The following is a 16,214-nucleotide window of genomic DNA, read 5'->3' on the forward strand; positions in this document are numbered from 1 at the left end:
CGTCTGATGGTTTAGGCGTTTTTTTAGTTTTTATACTATAGGTATTACGACAGGATAAAAACGAGCAAGCGGGTCGCCTGATGGTAAGTGAGCACCATCATCCAAAACTCGCTAAACCAGAGATTGTCTAGCCTTAACAGTTGAGACCCCCATGTACTTAAAAAAAGCGGCCAAGTGCGAGTCGGACTCGCCCATGAAGGTTTCTGTGGCAGCAAGTAACATAAAATAAAAGTTTCCTTTACTTTACGATTTATGACGAATTATAAAAAACTACTTACTAGATCTCGTTCAAACCTACATCATATCATATATTTTTTTTAGTTTTATCATTCTCTTATTTTAGAAATTCCAGGGGGGGACACACATTTTACCACTTTGGAAGTGTCTCTCGATTCAGTTTAGAAAAAAATATATTAGAAACCTCAATATCATTTTTGAAGACCTATCCATAAATACCCCATACGTATGGGTTTGATGAAAAAAAAAATTTCGAGTTTCAGTTTTAAGTATACCCCCAAAATTTATTGTTTTTTTTTCTATTTTTGTGTAAAAAACTTAATGCGGTTTACAGAATACATCTACTTACCAAGTTTCAACAGTATGGTTCTTAAAGTTTTGGAAAAAAGTGGCTGTGACTACGGACGGACAGACATGACGAATCCATAAGGGTTCCGTTTTTTGTCATTTGGCTGCGGAACCCTAAAAAGCCGTGTTAGCCTAGTTCTTTGACCTATGGCTTCTCAAGCAGAGGGTCCGAGCCTGGGCTCCTGCTTTTTAACCCCCGACGCAAAAAGAGGGGTGTTCTAAGTTTTCCCGCTATGTGTGTCTGTCTGTCTGTGGCACCGTAGTTCTTAAACGGGTGGACCGATTTGAATGCGGTTTTTTATTTAAAATCAGATTTCTAGCGATGGTTCTTAGACATATTTTATAAATTTTTTTGAGATATTTGAACTTCAAGTGACAAAGTCGGGGTTTTCCAACTTTTTATTGGTTAGGTTATTTCTCAGGGTCTCAAACTGTCTCTATAGTTACCAAGATTCATCTCGATCGGTTGAGCACTCTAAGCTTGAAAGTGTAACAAATAAAGGAACACACTTTCGCATTTATAATATTAGTACCTAAGGATAGTAACGTAAGGATGACGTGAAGTTATCGATTTCGACAACAAAAGAATTAGCTACTTATTTTCTATTATATGTATTTGTACTACCTTGCTACGTTTTACAACTGAAGCTTACACTTATTTTTTTGCTTATGTGAACACTTTTTGCGATAAATACAGTACAATAACCTAAAGGAGTTATTTTATTTAGAATTAATTATCTTCATTTAGCTTTGACTAGCTTACAACCCGTTTTTGGTACATTTATTTGAGTTAAACGAACACTTTTAAAAAAACCAACAGGTAAGTATCCACAAGTAGGATATAAATAGGTAGGTACTTATCAAGACCGAGGATCAATTAACCCAAGTTTAATTACAATCACAGAAATGAATCCGTCGAAAGAAGAGAGTTGTTAATGGTATCTGATTTCTTGTTTGTTTAAAACTTGACTTGTCTGTCCTTAGATACAAATTAACGCACGTAAAAAGAGCTCCTGGCGATATACCTGCGCAGTGAGCGAAATTCGGACCAAACTGGCGGCGGAGCAGTGGGGGACGCGGGAGGAGGCGTAGGAGCCAATGAGGAAGGTAGGAGCGCGCGCGCGGCCGTCACGCCATTGGCTTGTTAGTTGACAGATGCACAAACGTATCCCCTCCACTAGCCACCCAGAGCTCTTTTTACGTACGTTGACTTGTACAAGAATTATTTTCAGTACCTTAGTGATGATAAAAATAATTATCTACTTATTATATTCCACATATTCTGGTGCCTTTTTAGAAAAAGAAATGCCTGCGAATCTTTTATATCAATGTAAGTACTCGTAAATTTTGCGCCCCCGTTTTGTAAAAACAATTCTATTTCTCCCTTGGTTAAGTCGTTTATGCTCGTACTTTTGTATTTTAAGTGTTTTGCAGATTAATTCCTTTCAGTGGAAATTCGCTGCACTGTACTGTCATACGCGTTGAAGGGATGTAGGAGTGCGTCCAAGACTTCCGGCCCTTCAGTAGATCCTGAAAAGTAACACGAAGCTCAGTTATTTAAATGTTATAATTGACGGAGTATGGTGGTAGGTAGGAAGAAGAGCCATACTTGTTAGTTGATTTTGACCAAACTTTACAAAAACACACTAGAAAGTCTCGTTGGTACTCTTTAAACATTATGTAGCTGTCAATAAAAGTCTAAACATTTATGTGCTCGACCTGACTACCATAGAAAATGCTACTTACTCGTTTGGTTTAAATTATATGTATGTTTTTGGCAATGTAGTTTATGTTAGCTGAATGCTCACGTTTTTTATTAGAACCTTCTTTAAGTCTCCTTACCTACTAACAAGTAGTTAATATTTACCTACAAAGCAAAATTTTCGTCGTTGCTTTAACCACTTTTGTTTAAAGGACTGTTGCCGTAGGTACATTTATCTCACACTGGTCCCTTTTTTATTTACAAGTTTTTATTTAACTTGGCCTGTTTATTTGTTTGTTTGGTTCAAATCTTGGAAGCTAAATTTGACCCACTTCCAATGGTTTGATTGACTTGAAATTTGGCATACTTATGTAAATCTGGTGACAATACAATAATCTGGTAGTGAAATTCTGGTAGTCCGGTTAGGATCGTCTCCGCGGAACGGAACTCCTCAACGGTTAATGGCATCGACTTGAAATTTGGTACGGAAATGTAGTTTGGATGGCGATGCAAGCACAGTCAACAAAAAAGCTAGTATTAAAAATGTAATTAATAACAAAAACTTATTGATTTGCCTGTTGGTATCTAATTTCTATAACCATTTTTATTCATGTAGGTACCTAAATGTTGCTCTAACATCCCTTTCTGGGTTGTAATAGACTTACCTTAAATGCTCGCGAAAACTTCCGAGACATAAGGCTGTACAGAATTGGATTAACAGCCGTGTAGATGTATGCATTAACCAAGCACAGGTAGCGTAAAATGCGCCAAGCCTGGAAGTGAAATGTGTAATGTTGTTTATCTTCACGGACCGACTTTCATAGAGGAGTCGTTGCGAGAGTTTATCTACAGTGTTAAGGGGATCCCATGCCCCAATGACCTTCGATCTAAATTCCTTAGTTTTCTAATGTTTTTTGTAGCTTATTATATTAACAACAACGGCTTTAAGCAATATAGTATCCCATATTTACTTCAAAGTTCACTGTCTTCGAGATATTTGGCATCAAAGTTGAACAATTTTATGCCAAAAAACTGGTTTTCTGGCCATAACTTTTTTGTTAATTAGTTTCAAATGAAAACCCTCGACACGTTTTTAGGGACGTCAAAGACGAACCCAAATATATAGATTTCGTATATGTTAGATCGTTCACGTCAATAGAGATACGGAATAAGTGTTTTTTTATACAATATTTCAAAAAATCATACAAAATTAAGTATTCATCAAAAGATTTAGACAAAAATGGAGATAAAAGATTCAAGAACCGGTAGCCGTTTGACTTATAATTCTATCAAAGATGAATTCTAACACGAAACCGACGAAAACCTCTGGTAGCCACCTTAAGGATGTACGTGCTAATACAAGATTTGTATTATATGTTTTGTGAGTCAGGCTAAAAGGATTTCGATCCCGATACTGACTGCTAGCGCTATAATTCTATCTGTAGTGCAAAAGGTGGAGATACGATTCTAAACTTGTCAAAAATCGACGAAAACCTCTGGTAGCCCCTTAAGGATGTACGTGCTAATAGAAGATTTATTATACGTTGTCGTCGGCTGGTTTTCCCTATACTGCTGCACCGCAAAAAATATTTTACTAAATTAATTTAAATTAAACGGCATATTCATTTGGTATACAATCACTCAATTTATTATAATTTTATATCTTTTTCAGAATAAAGTATAAAAAAGCTCAGTGGAAAGCACACAAATTAAATAATCCACATTTTAATTGAATGCTAATAAGGATGGCGTTTGTTGTTTACGAACGAATTAGAGTAGAAGGGCATGAAAGGGAATATTAAATTTTTCACAAAAAAGTGTTCCCTTTGTTTTTTTTTTCTATTTTGGAAGCACAGTCACAATCGAAAGCACAATCGATTCCGATGGTTTAAAAAATGTCCCAATCAAAAATGACAATAAAGTTTTGTAACGTTTTTTTTCATACACTCGGTATGGGGCGTCACAAAACTGACTCAAAATTTGTATGAAAAAATTAAATACATTTGAAAGAATGTACCTTTTCTTTCAAAATGTATTTAATTTTTTCATTTTTTTTCGGTTTTTGTGAAAACGCCCAAAAATGAAATTCATGCGGAAAAATCAATCAATGATCTTTGTCACTTACTACATCAATGTTTCTACATTCAACTATACTGAACTAAGACATACACAAAATCATCGTGTGAAATGACGTCGATTTCCACAGGCCAATGGTTTACATTACAACCGATAGTTTGTTTGTTTTCTCATCGCTGTTTGTGTTGTTAAACTAGAAAATCCTCGGGGACTCGTAATTTGCTAGTAATAAATGGGAAAACCTATACTCAGTGATGCGGTATTGGTTTATTTGTACGTAAACATAAATTATCTACTTATATGAGTAGATGTAGGATAGGTATATCGTATTGCGCGTGTAATTCGAGGATACGCGAGCGCTCAAACTTTTTGATTACCTATTATTTCTCAACATTACGAAGGGTAGGTTCATCATTAAGCTTTTTACTTATGTAAATTTATGCGAAGTAAATATTATATATATAGATATTTGGGTGAGGTTCAAGCATTTCAACCGCCGTATCTTGTTACGAACATAACCCATATCAGAGGACATCATCATCATCATACCAGTCGTAGGACGGCCATGGTTGGACATAGGTCTTTTAGACCTCCAGTTGCTTCGGTTCGGTAACAATAATTAGGAACTTATACTAAGGAAACTATACCTAGTTTCCTAATTAAAAAACTAAACTGTGTGTGTGTGTGTGTGTGTGTGTGTGTGTGTGTGTGTGTGTGTGTGCGTGCGTGCGTGCGTGCGTGCGTGCGTGCGTGTGTGTGTGAGTGTGTTTGTGAGTGTTTCCTTGTGTGCTTGCACATGTGAATATCTAACTTTACATTTTAAGAACAAAACTACTTATGCATAAGTACATACAAAACAATAGTAGGAGCTATCAGTCAAGTTAATATATCAGAATTCAGTTCATAAGAATTTCTTCAGTTTCACTGTAGGTGAGATCCATTATATAACTAACTAGCGCCTTTTTACATTAAAACTGGTTTAAAGGGTAAATTTGTATTTTCGTGTTGATTACATTATACATGTGCGGTGATTGTATACAGTACTGTCTGCTTGCAAACACAGATTTAAAAGAGGGGACAGGCGCCACAGAGATGACTCTACTACGCTTGGTAGTCTGAGGTTTGAAAATTAGGTTGTTATGTACTTTAAGGGTTTAACTACGTAATCCGTCCATCTCGTTGGTGGACGCCCTACGCTGTGCTTGCCGATCCGAGGTCGCCATTCGAGAACTTTTCGGCCTTAATGGTTATTTGTTCTCCATTCTATATGGCCTGCCCAATGCAGCAGCGGAAATTAGCGTCACTAAAATAAAGTGGCCAGCGAAGAGTGCCCACGCATTATTTAACGAGACTTTAATCTGGTATCATTTTTGATACGGTCAAAATTGACACAGTCATTCTAGCCCGGCTTAGATAATTTTGATACTTCTGCTATAAGAAATAATTAAAATATTTTTGGCGTAATTCAACCTCCTACGCTCCTACTATCCTCAAAATGCAAAATATTATAAGATTATGTTAGAATTAAAATTTTAGAAGATACATTAAATACCAATCTAGTCAAAATGGTCCAAAAAGCGTCTGGACTGTACGTAAATCATCAACTTTCACACATTAGGTACCACATAAATTTTGATGCTGTTGAAGCTGAATAGTCCTGCCGAGTATAATTTAATAGGTATCTGGAAAATTTAAATAAAATCTAAGTATCAACATCGTTTAGTCAGTTGTCAGCCTCATTTTATTTAAATTTGCCGCAGTTTCTCGTGGAGAGCTTTCACTGGCCAGAGTCTACATTATAATGTAGGTACAGTCAAGGGCAAAGATATCGACACGACCACAGTTAAAAAAATATGTATACACGACTTTATGCACTTAACATTAAGACCGTGTGTACATATTTTTGCAACTTTGGCCGTGTCGATATCTTTGCCATTGACTGTACATCATCATAAAAAATATCCACGAGTAATTTCTATGAACTAAAATCACCAATTGCTGCTCTGTGGTCACACACACTACACCAACCACGGTGGTGAATGGTTTTAGCCTCCGGTTTTAGCTCATTCATACTTAGACATATTAGTCGATTTTCCAAGCGCACAAGATACGATGGTTAAAATGATTCTGACCCTTGTTTATGTACTTACGCTTTGATAATATATCCATTTATGTTTAGGAGCCACGATCATCAGCCTGAGCAAAAAATACGGGAACCAGCAAAAGAAAAATGTTGCCGCAACTGCCGCTGAAAAAGGACGATTTTGTTAAGAAAGATTTTGTGTTCCTAGCTTGTCAAAATTGAATCTAATCGATCACCATCAGGAGTCGGCAACTTTTTAAAACGGAAGTGTAAAAAATTGCAATTTACAAAATATTACTGCTTTCAAAGAGCCACATATGTTTTAAAATAAAAACAGCTTACGTAAATTCAGTTTTAAATTTAATATAAATGGCTGAAAGATAGACATAGTACCTACTCTTATGAATGATCGAAATCCAAAAGCTTAATGGTTACTTGACCTGAAATGTATATATCAGAACTAAATTATTGTTATTATTATTTTAAAAGTTATGACGGTGGAAGCATTATACACTTCCACTGAACGTAGATATAGTTTAGATATAGTTAGTGTTTAGTTTTGTAACTAAGGGACCCCATACATCCCTGTATTATCATTATTTATTTTGTTGTATTTTTTTTCTTTAATTGTATACTATGGTTTTCAATTATTTTATTTGTAACTATATTATTGTGAAAAAATGACTTTCTGCCAAGTTTCTTGCGGCGCATTCTTTTTGGCAATGATGGTCTTTCCGAAAGCGCAGGTAGTTTAAAAAAATACGTGTAAAAGTGCCCCTTGCGGCCTATTTACTGAATAAATGATTTGAATTTGAATTTGAATGACTCACAACATCAGTTTTCAGTTCTCAAAAAAGTACACTAAGTACACTATTACACATTGTCAATCTTGCATGGCGTTTAGTAAGTGGCTGTAAAACGACAAAGTATGACAGTTCACAGCTACTTTTGATGCTGACTGCACCAGACAGAACTAAGTATTACTGCGTATACGTGTACCAGAATCTGATGGCATTTTTAAAAGTAAAAAAATAGTAATTTTCATATGGCAACTGTCAACTGGCAGCTATGTCAAATCATTTGTTTACCGTTGCTTATATTTTGTAATTCCTCTTTAACGATTTCTATCTGGTAAAAATGTCGAGAAAACCGCTCGGATTTCAAGCGAGGAATATTGTATACAATGTGTATACAATAAATTATTGTATACAATACGCGAAGTAGGAGGTGTAAATCAAACGCAATCTTCGATTTTAAAGCGTGTCGTGGAGTTGACTGATAAGTTGAAACGAACTGTTTTGATACTTTTAGGTTTAGCTATATTTTGTCTTAGATAAATGCTACTTAATACAGGGGTTCCCAACACTACCATACGCTGAACTATAACTGAGCGAAAATGTTGTCAACATGTAGAGAAAATTGAAAAAGATTTCATAGAGCAAGACGAAATAATTGAAATGTTTAAAGAGCGGTTTATTATAAATACTTCTCTCTCTTCATCGTCCTCGGCAGATGAAGAAAAATAAATGCAAGTGGAATCTTTGGAATATTTTTCTAGTTCTGGATGAGATTTCAAGTTATTTTTTACACTCATACTTAATTATATAAATTTGTGAGAAAGAATGGTGTGTTTATTATTTTATTTGTGAGCAATAATCTAATACCTTACCCCAGCAATATACAACCACTTATGCTTCATACATACCAAATCTTGGATGTTTCTAAGTTTTTAAGTTCATATTTCTTTATATATATTTCTAATTATATACTGCTGACGTGTATATCGTCGTCGTCGTGTGTCGTCGTGTGTAACGGTACTCCGTTGTACACGAATAGAGCTTAGTTTGAGTCATGGTATGTATGAAATAGTCCTCAGATTTTTTATTATCCTATCATCATCATCCCAGCCTATATACGTCCACAGCACAGGCCTCCTCTCAGAACAAGAGGGCTTGGGCCATAGTTGCCACGCGGGCCCAGTGCGGATTGGAAACTTCACACACACCATTGAATTGCTTCGCAGATTTGTGCAGGTTTCCTCACGATGTTTTCCTTCACCGCAAAGCTCGTGGTAAATTTCAAATGTAATTCCGCACATGAATTTCGAAAAACTCAGAGGTGCGAGCCGGGGTTTGAACCCACGACCCTCTGCTTGAGAGGCGATAGGTCAAACCACTAGGCCACCACGGCTTTTTTTATTATCCTATACTGGGAGTTAAATATAATAGACCTCTAGTGTCGTATATTTTTTGTTAATAATCCTAAAAGCATAAAAAAAACAAATTCGTCGAATCTTAAACTTCCTCATTTTTTGAAGTCGGTTAAAAATTACACAGTATCAATACCGTTTATTCCAATTTCCCTAGTATTGCCCTCTACCATTTTTTATTTCCCCATTTGCCATGAGATTCTGGTACACCTATACTACTACTTGTAATATTACTTATTCTGTGCTACTACTATCCAAATTCCAACTCGTAAAGAGTCCTAAATAGAAGAACCCGTATGTCTCTCTGCGTTAGTGGTAGTTAAAAAAATCCCTTGTTCTCCGTACATATTATATCGCATTAATATTCATCCTTTCAACACTTAATAATAGGCAGTAAAGATTGTTCATAATTTGGGATAGTTCACCTTCTCAGAAAATATATCTTCTGAGAATGTGTTCTATCTGAGAAATAATAGACTTTTTGAAAAAGTGCACTGAGAAAATGCACTTTTAGAGAAAGTGTACCTATTGGGAAGTGCACTTTTAGAAAAGTGTACGTTTCGAAAAAGTGAGCTTTTCAAGACTGATCCGAGAAAATCTCATTAGCTACTATGGAGTATTGTGTAAATATCGAAATCTACGTAGACGAAGTTGCGGTCAAAAGCTAATGATTTAATAATCCTATTCCTCGAAATGGTTTTGGAATTAGACCACATTGTAAAAATGTAATCAATACCAATTGTACCTACTTAACACTCCTCGTCGTTTCGCTCGTCATCATACCTAATTTTTCAATACTTACCTAAATTGATAGTAAAAGTGACCAATTACGATATTATTAAAATCTGTTTTAAATAGGAGATACGAGTATTTGGCCCTTTCTGGTGCTGGTTATGTACCGGGAATAAGGCAAAAAGTTTACTGTAATTTAACTACAATTTGCTTAAATATTTAATTAATTACTATTAAACATAGTTGTGTTTTTCCATAAAGATAGGGATAGCATTTTATTTATCAACCTATTGGCTTTATGCGGTGGCTGCATGCGCCTTTTTCTTGTACGTTTTATGGAACAATAGCCTGCTATTATCTGCCTGCTATCTGTTAAAAAACAAAAAAGTATTGTCAATTTTTGTAGACATATTTTTTTTAATCTTGTGTGATTATCAATTTTTAAATGCGATGAAAGACATTTTATGTCACACGGGCGGTGCTGTTATTGCGAATATCGACTTATTAAAGCCAGTCTTTGACTTCGGGTTTCTAATAGACTCTCGTTCGTTATTCCTCATATACCTACCTACGGTCCTAAATTAAGTCTAATTAAAGTATCGAAAATATCAATATTAGTTTCATTTAGGACTTATTCATTAACTAGTTGTTACCCGCGACTCCGTCCACGTAGAATTCGTTTATTGCTATCCCGCGGGAACTTTGCAATTTTCCGGATTAAAAAATATCTTATGTCCTTCCCCGAGACTCAAACTATCGGTGTACCGAATTTCATCTAAATCGGTTAAGCGGTTAAGCGTGAAGAGGTAAGTAACAAACAAACAAACAGACATAAACTTTCGCATTTATAATAAATATCAGTGGGACTAATTTTGCTGTTTTTCATATCATAATTTGAAAGCAATAAAAATCTTATTCTATTTTGCTAAAAACAGAAACATCTTCCTGTATAATACCTAAAGAGGCAGAGGTAAACAACATTCTTTAATCATAATACATATACTTATAGTTAACTTTTGACGAATAAACTACTGCACCAAATGAAATTTGGAATGGAAAAAGCTTGACCTCCAGGGGAGGAACGAGTAGACTATATTTTTAAACAGGGAATGAGAGTCGATCAGTCCTCGAAACACAGATATTAAATGTATAAATATAAAAAGATTTAATATTATGTAGCAAATTACTTATTCAAATTGTGTTACTTTGTAACTTTACGAGTACCTATTAATCTACTCACAAAATAAATAAAATTATGACTTCATCTTATTACTTCTTTTATTAAATAAGTATTATTACGATTTCAAAAATAGTACATTGTGTCTTAAGGGCGGTAAATAAGGAATTACGAACGAGATTCTATTAGAAGCCCGAAGTCGAAGACTGAGGGCTTTTATGAGTCGATGTTCGTAATTCTAGTATAGCCCGTGCGACATACAATCGACATCGACATCATTATTTGTGAGTAAAATTGTATATTTATAAAAGAAAAACCAATATTTTTACAAAAATGTTCGATATCGCTGGCTGCGCTCTTGGCAGCGCCAACCCTCCACCGCCCTCCCCCTCCGCAGCATGTGCCTGACGTTCATGCGTAGGTCCTCCTGCAGCAGCGTGCGCAGCAGTATTAGTGACTCATTTACCGACCTTGGGTTTCAAAACAAGAAAATTAGTACGAGCAGCGCAATGACTCATTTACCGACCTTGGGTTTCATGAGAAGAACAAGGTCAAGGGTTTTATTTGAGAGGGTTGCAACCAAGGTAGCCTGCATGTTACGACAGTTTACGAGCACGTGTGATGAAAAAAAAATTACAACCCCTATTTCTGTGACATTCCAGAGTTCAATGCTATCTGGAATGGATCTTAAAAACAGGCCACGTGAATACTATAATATAGAGTGTGTTGTAGTTGGATTAGTTTCTATTTCGCAACTTTAGGCGATAACCTTTGAGTGGTTCGTGTAACTCTGACAGGTGTAAGCTCTTGTCGGGTGTTTTATTAAGTGCGGATTGCGACACTGTTTTGAGGTAGTAATTTAGTAATTAAAAAAAAAAATTTTGCTCATTTTGTTCTTCAAAGAGCGTTTTTACATTATCCGATCCGATATTGGTATCGGACGACGATAGACGACATCCGATAGCCGACACCGTGTGATGCTTTCACATATTTCCGACAAAATCGTTCCGATACGGCCGGCTCAAAATGGCCGCCACGCATCGGGCTCTGCGCACACAGAGACAATTTAGATACACGTATAGCACACATGCAAACTTTATAGTCCGACAGATGGTGCCGTGAACATATCGGTGTCGGCTCCGATATCCGATATCGGGCCGGACAATGTGAAAGACAGGTACATATTTCATACATTTTACTTGCCCCGATATCTTATCGTACGATACCGATATCGGATCGGATAATGTGAAAACGCTCTTAGCCGTGCAGTCCTGATGGAGTGATGGAATTAATACTCGTACAGTCAAGGGCAAAGATATCGACACGGCCAAAGTTGCAAAAATATGTATACACGGCCTTAATGTTAACTTCATAAAGAACGTGTATACTATTTTTGCAACTTTGGCCGTGTCGATATCTTTGCCTTTGACTGTACCTAGAATCGTTCGATTTTTAGATTTTAATTAAAGATAGGACGATGGTACCCAATTTAAAGGCTTAAAGGAACATTTGGACATAACAGGAGCACTTACCTAACATCTTGATAGTCTTATCCCTGTACTGCTTGCCACTAACTGGGCTATTTTTATGCAACATGTCAATCGATTTAATTTTGATTGCGATCAAAACGTACAGCACAAATATTATAGTCGTCGGCATAATGAAGAACACAAACATTTCCATTCCTATTAAAATTTTTAGTTTGTCCGGCGTTTTGAGGTGACAGTAAGTCTGTTCTTCCTTTTGTATGATGCCTATGAGGAAATAGTCTGGTATTCCGAAACAGCATGAGATGATCCAATTGAGAGCAATTATCTTGTAAACCCGGGATTTTAACGAGAGTCTGTGGCGGAGAAAAGGTCGGGAAACTGCCAGGTATCTCTCCACAGTAAAAGCTGCTATCGTCAGCAGACTGCAGTTTGATAAACAATCCCAGATAAGGATGTGAATTATACAGCCTATTTCGCCGAAAGGATATGAATCTGGGACCCAGATGAGGTAAATTTCTACTGGAATGAACATTGCAGTCGTAAGATCTGTAATGGCAAGGTTAAAGAGGTAGCAGTTGGTAGGTGTTCTCATAGTTCGATCTCGCACTATTACGGCACAGGTACATATATTACCCACTACACTGACAATCAGGCAGACCGCCAAAATTATACAAACTGGAATTTTCACTGTGATTGAATCATTTGATCCGTCGTCATACACTACACCATCCTCAGTTACAATCGGTCCATAAATTGAAATTGAGGTGTTTTCGTAGTCGACGTCACCTATTTCTGTCATTTTTTAAACTTTAAAAATATTTTTATGATCACACTTATGATTTTTAGAAAGAAATATTATTTTTATAGCACATCTTCCACTGACCACCGCGAGGTAAAGACTGATTGATCTACATGGAACTTTGCGAATATCTTCAAACAAGCTTTACAGACAGGGTGCTCTTAGTTGATCATTTACGATCAGTAATTTTTATCAAATATATTTGTATTGTTTTAATACTTCAAAAAACTTCGAAATAGTATAAACTGGATAACCTGATGACGAAGAGAAAGTACTTAAAAATTAAAAATTATTTCCATTACTGTTTATTTTATTACGTAATGTGTAGATGTTACAAGGCGTTTGTATTCAGCGATTATTGTTTGAGCGAAGGGTTTTTCATCAAAGCTGAAGGTAAGTTAATTAATCAACAGAGATTTAATTATTTCTTTGTTCAAAACGTAATAATATACCCCTGGTTGCCTCTACTGGCGTTATAAATTAAAAGGCAAATCTGCACTTTTACCCTACCTGTTTATTCTTAAGGTTACTTTGTTATTCTGTTAGTGTTAATATTATTGTTAATGTACGGGTTTTACGGAACATAACAAAAGCCTAAATTTCTTATTATGTTGGATCAATTCATAATACAGTGTGTTACCGGCAGCCAGGCTTTTTTAAGGCCTCTATTACCAACTGACAAACCAGATATTCCAACCAGATGGACGGTTAGTACTTTTTTTTCCCAAGCGGCAATCTGGTTTGCTGGTTAATAATAGACATTCCTAACCCACACCCTGGCTGTCTGGTTGATACTTGTCGGGAATTATTTACCAACCGACCACCTAGTTGGCAGTTTGGTTGGTCAGTCGGGAATTATTTACTAACAGAACATCCGGCTGGTGTGTCTGGTTGGCCAGTCGGGAATTATTTACTAACAGAAAAATCGGCTGGTGTGTCTGGTTGGTCAGTCGGGAATTATTAACTAACAGAACAGCCGGCTGGTTGGCCTGTCGGGAATTATTTACTAACAGAACAACCTTCTGGTGCATCTGGTTGGCCTATCGGGAAATATTTACTAACAGAACAACCGGCTGGTGTGTCTGGTTGGCCTGTCGGGATATATTTACCAAACGACCACCTAGTTGGCAGTTTGGATGGTTAGTTGGGAAAAAAAGTATCAACCAGACAGCCAGGGTGTGGGTTAGGAATGTCTATTATTAACCAGCAAACCAGATTGACGCTTGGGAAAAAAAGTACTAACCGTCCATCTGGTTGGAATATCTGGTTTGTCGGTTGGTAATAGAGGTTTTAAGGGAGGTTAAAGTATTTCTGTAACTTAACCATGACATTAATTTAATTAATGAACTAAAATTCAGACTTTGTTTACTGTCTAACAAAATTATAACTTTCTGCAATGTACAGCAAAGTAAATTGATAATCAATTGTAAATGACAGCTGACAGATACTTTGATTATTAGCTTTGTTTAGAAGCAGAACTTTGTTCACACCGGATATTCATAGATATATACCAATTTGTACGGAACCCTTGGTACACAGCACTTTACTGCTTTTTTAAACAGGTGATACCTACTTTAAGAAGGCCCATATCCATGAACTACGATCAAGCAATTCTCAGTAGCAGAAAACGTTAGTGGAATAACAAGATATACCTAATCGGTTCAGTATAGAGTTTATTCACAAAAAAAATATATAAAAAATATTGCAGAAGCACACCCTCGATGTGAAAGTAATTGAGTAAGTATATCCAAACAAGTGATGAAATGACAGCAACCATAGAGTGCACACAGTTGCCCTAATTGAAATTACTGGCTGCCTGCCGTCGAGAGTCATGGCTCGTATAAGGCTTTCTCAATGACATAAATGACTATACCTAGTGCCATCCACGAAGACGCGTGATTTTGTTAAAATTACCCATTAATGTAAGTAAGTAAGTAAATTTTTAATGACATTGTAATAAGAACCACGGACCTAGATAGGTAGGTGTACCTCCTGCTACAAAGAATATATGGAAAAAAGTGCAGTATGGGAACGTACTAGCGCCTGATATACTTTATTATAAAAACGACAAGGCGCGCAAAGTTATTGCTAAGAATAAATTTGACAATTGACAATGCGCCTTTAAGAAAGTAGACCACCCTTTATTTTCCGAATACAGGTATGCTAACTACACTGAGCGATAGAAAATCTGGCCCTCAAATGTATGCAGTAATAGATAATTTTGTATGTAGAGTGGGTCTAATTTTGTGCCGCTGAGTATATAGGTACACATTTAGATCGTTAACTTCGGTTAAAAATTAAAAATATTTGTTGGATAATTTTTTTGGTGATTGTCAACATTTAGAATTGGAAATTAGTGCCGTTTATTACGAGTACTTATCTATAATGACGTAAATATTTTCTTTACCTACGGTAAGTAGGTATCAACAAGCAAAGTAATTTAGCTAACAATGTTTACGGAGGGTTAACGTCGTTCAGAAAGTTTGTATTACGTCCATGGACGGACCTACTTCCTACTTATATTTCCGGAATATAAATAACGAATAGTTTACTCACTACATTCTTCACCCACCTGCTTCGCTCGTAGTTTCGCGGTAATTTTAAGGAACTTTGAAATTATGAAAAACAGTATCAAGACAAGTTAAAAAAAAATTGAAAGTTTTGACTTCAGTATACGGATGGAATACCTAAAAAACATAACCAAGACAAGTTAAAAAAAAATGAAACTTTTGACTGCAGTATACGGATTGAATACCTAAGATTGACTTATCACGCCGATTTTGGTGTTTAAAACATTATTCTTACGAGCTACTTCACCACCCATTGATTAATTTTATTTGACGGATAAATATGATGCCGTCTCCGTCTATTCGAACAAAACAAACAGAGACGGTATCACATTTATCTGCCACATAAATTTAATTAATGCATGGTGAAACAGGGGTTTTTTTTTCCGAGGGAGGTGGAGAATGCTCATAGAATACTGCCGAGCCGGCCTCGGCAGCATGCCCGACTCATCTGGGAATTGCTCACCAGACGCCTACGGACTAAACTCCACCCCCTGTGGAGTGTTGTACTCCAGACGCTCCGTGCTTACGGTATACACTTTGCGTCTGGGTGATTTTTTGTATAGTGGTGTTATGTGTGAAATTTGAGGTGAGTTATTGTTTAAGTTGTGTTGTTTGTTTAGAGTACCTATCTGTGAGGAATGGGTTGGATGAGGGGATTGTTGGTAGGAAGATACTTAGTTAAAATACCACAAATAGGATTTATCACGCTAAACACAAGATCAAATGCGGGTAGTTCGAAGGACTAGGCAGACTTGACACCCCACACACTTCAGTCTACTCGTGACCACGGC

At 36.3% G+C, this 16,214-nt stretch overlaps 1 protein-coding gene across 1 annotated transcript; it reads right to left on the reverse strand.

Annotated features, from left to right (window-relative positions):
* Positions 1 to 1,315: 1,315 nt before the first annotated feature.
* LOC141431984 (pyrokinin-1 receptor-like) lies at positions 1,316 to 12,923 on the reverse strand. Its single transcript, XM_074093318.1, has 4 exons — positions 12,097 to 12,923; positions 6,514 to 6,611; positions 2,953 to 3,060; positions 1,316 to 2,115 (listed from the first exon to the last, which is right to left on the reverse strand). The coding sequence occupies exons 1-4, from the start codon at positions 12,851 to 12,853 to the stop codon at positions 2,005 to 2,007; spliced, it is 1,074 nt and encodes a 357-aa protein (XP_073949419.1). The 5' UTR covers positions 12,854 to 12,923; the 3' UTR covers positions 1,316 to 2,004.
* Between the last annotated feature and the right edge of the window lie 3,291 nt (positions 12,924 to 16,214).

The sequence above is a fragment of the Choristoneura fumiferana genome, chromosome 10 (genome assembly GCF_025370935.1).
Source record: "Choristoneura fumiferana chromosome 10, NRCan_CFum_1, whole genome shotgun sequence".
NCBI lineage: Eukaryota > Metazoa > Arthropoda > Insecta > Lepidoptera > Tortricidae > Choristoneura > Choristoneura fumiferana.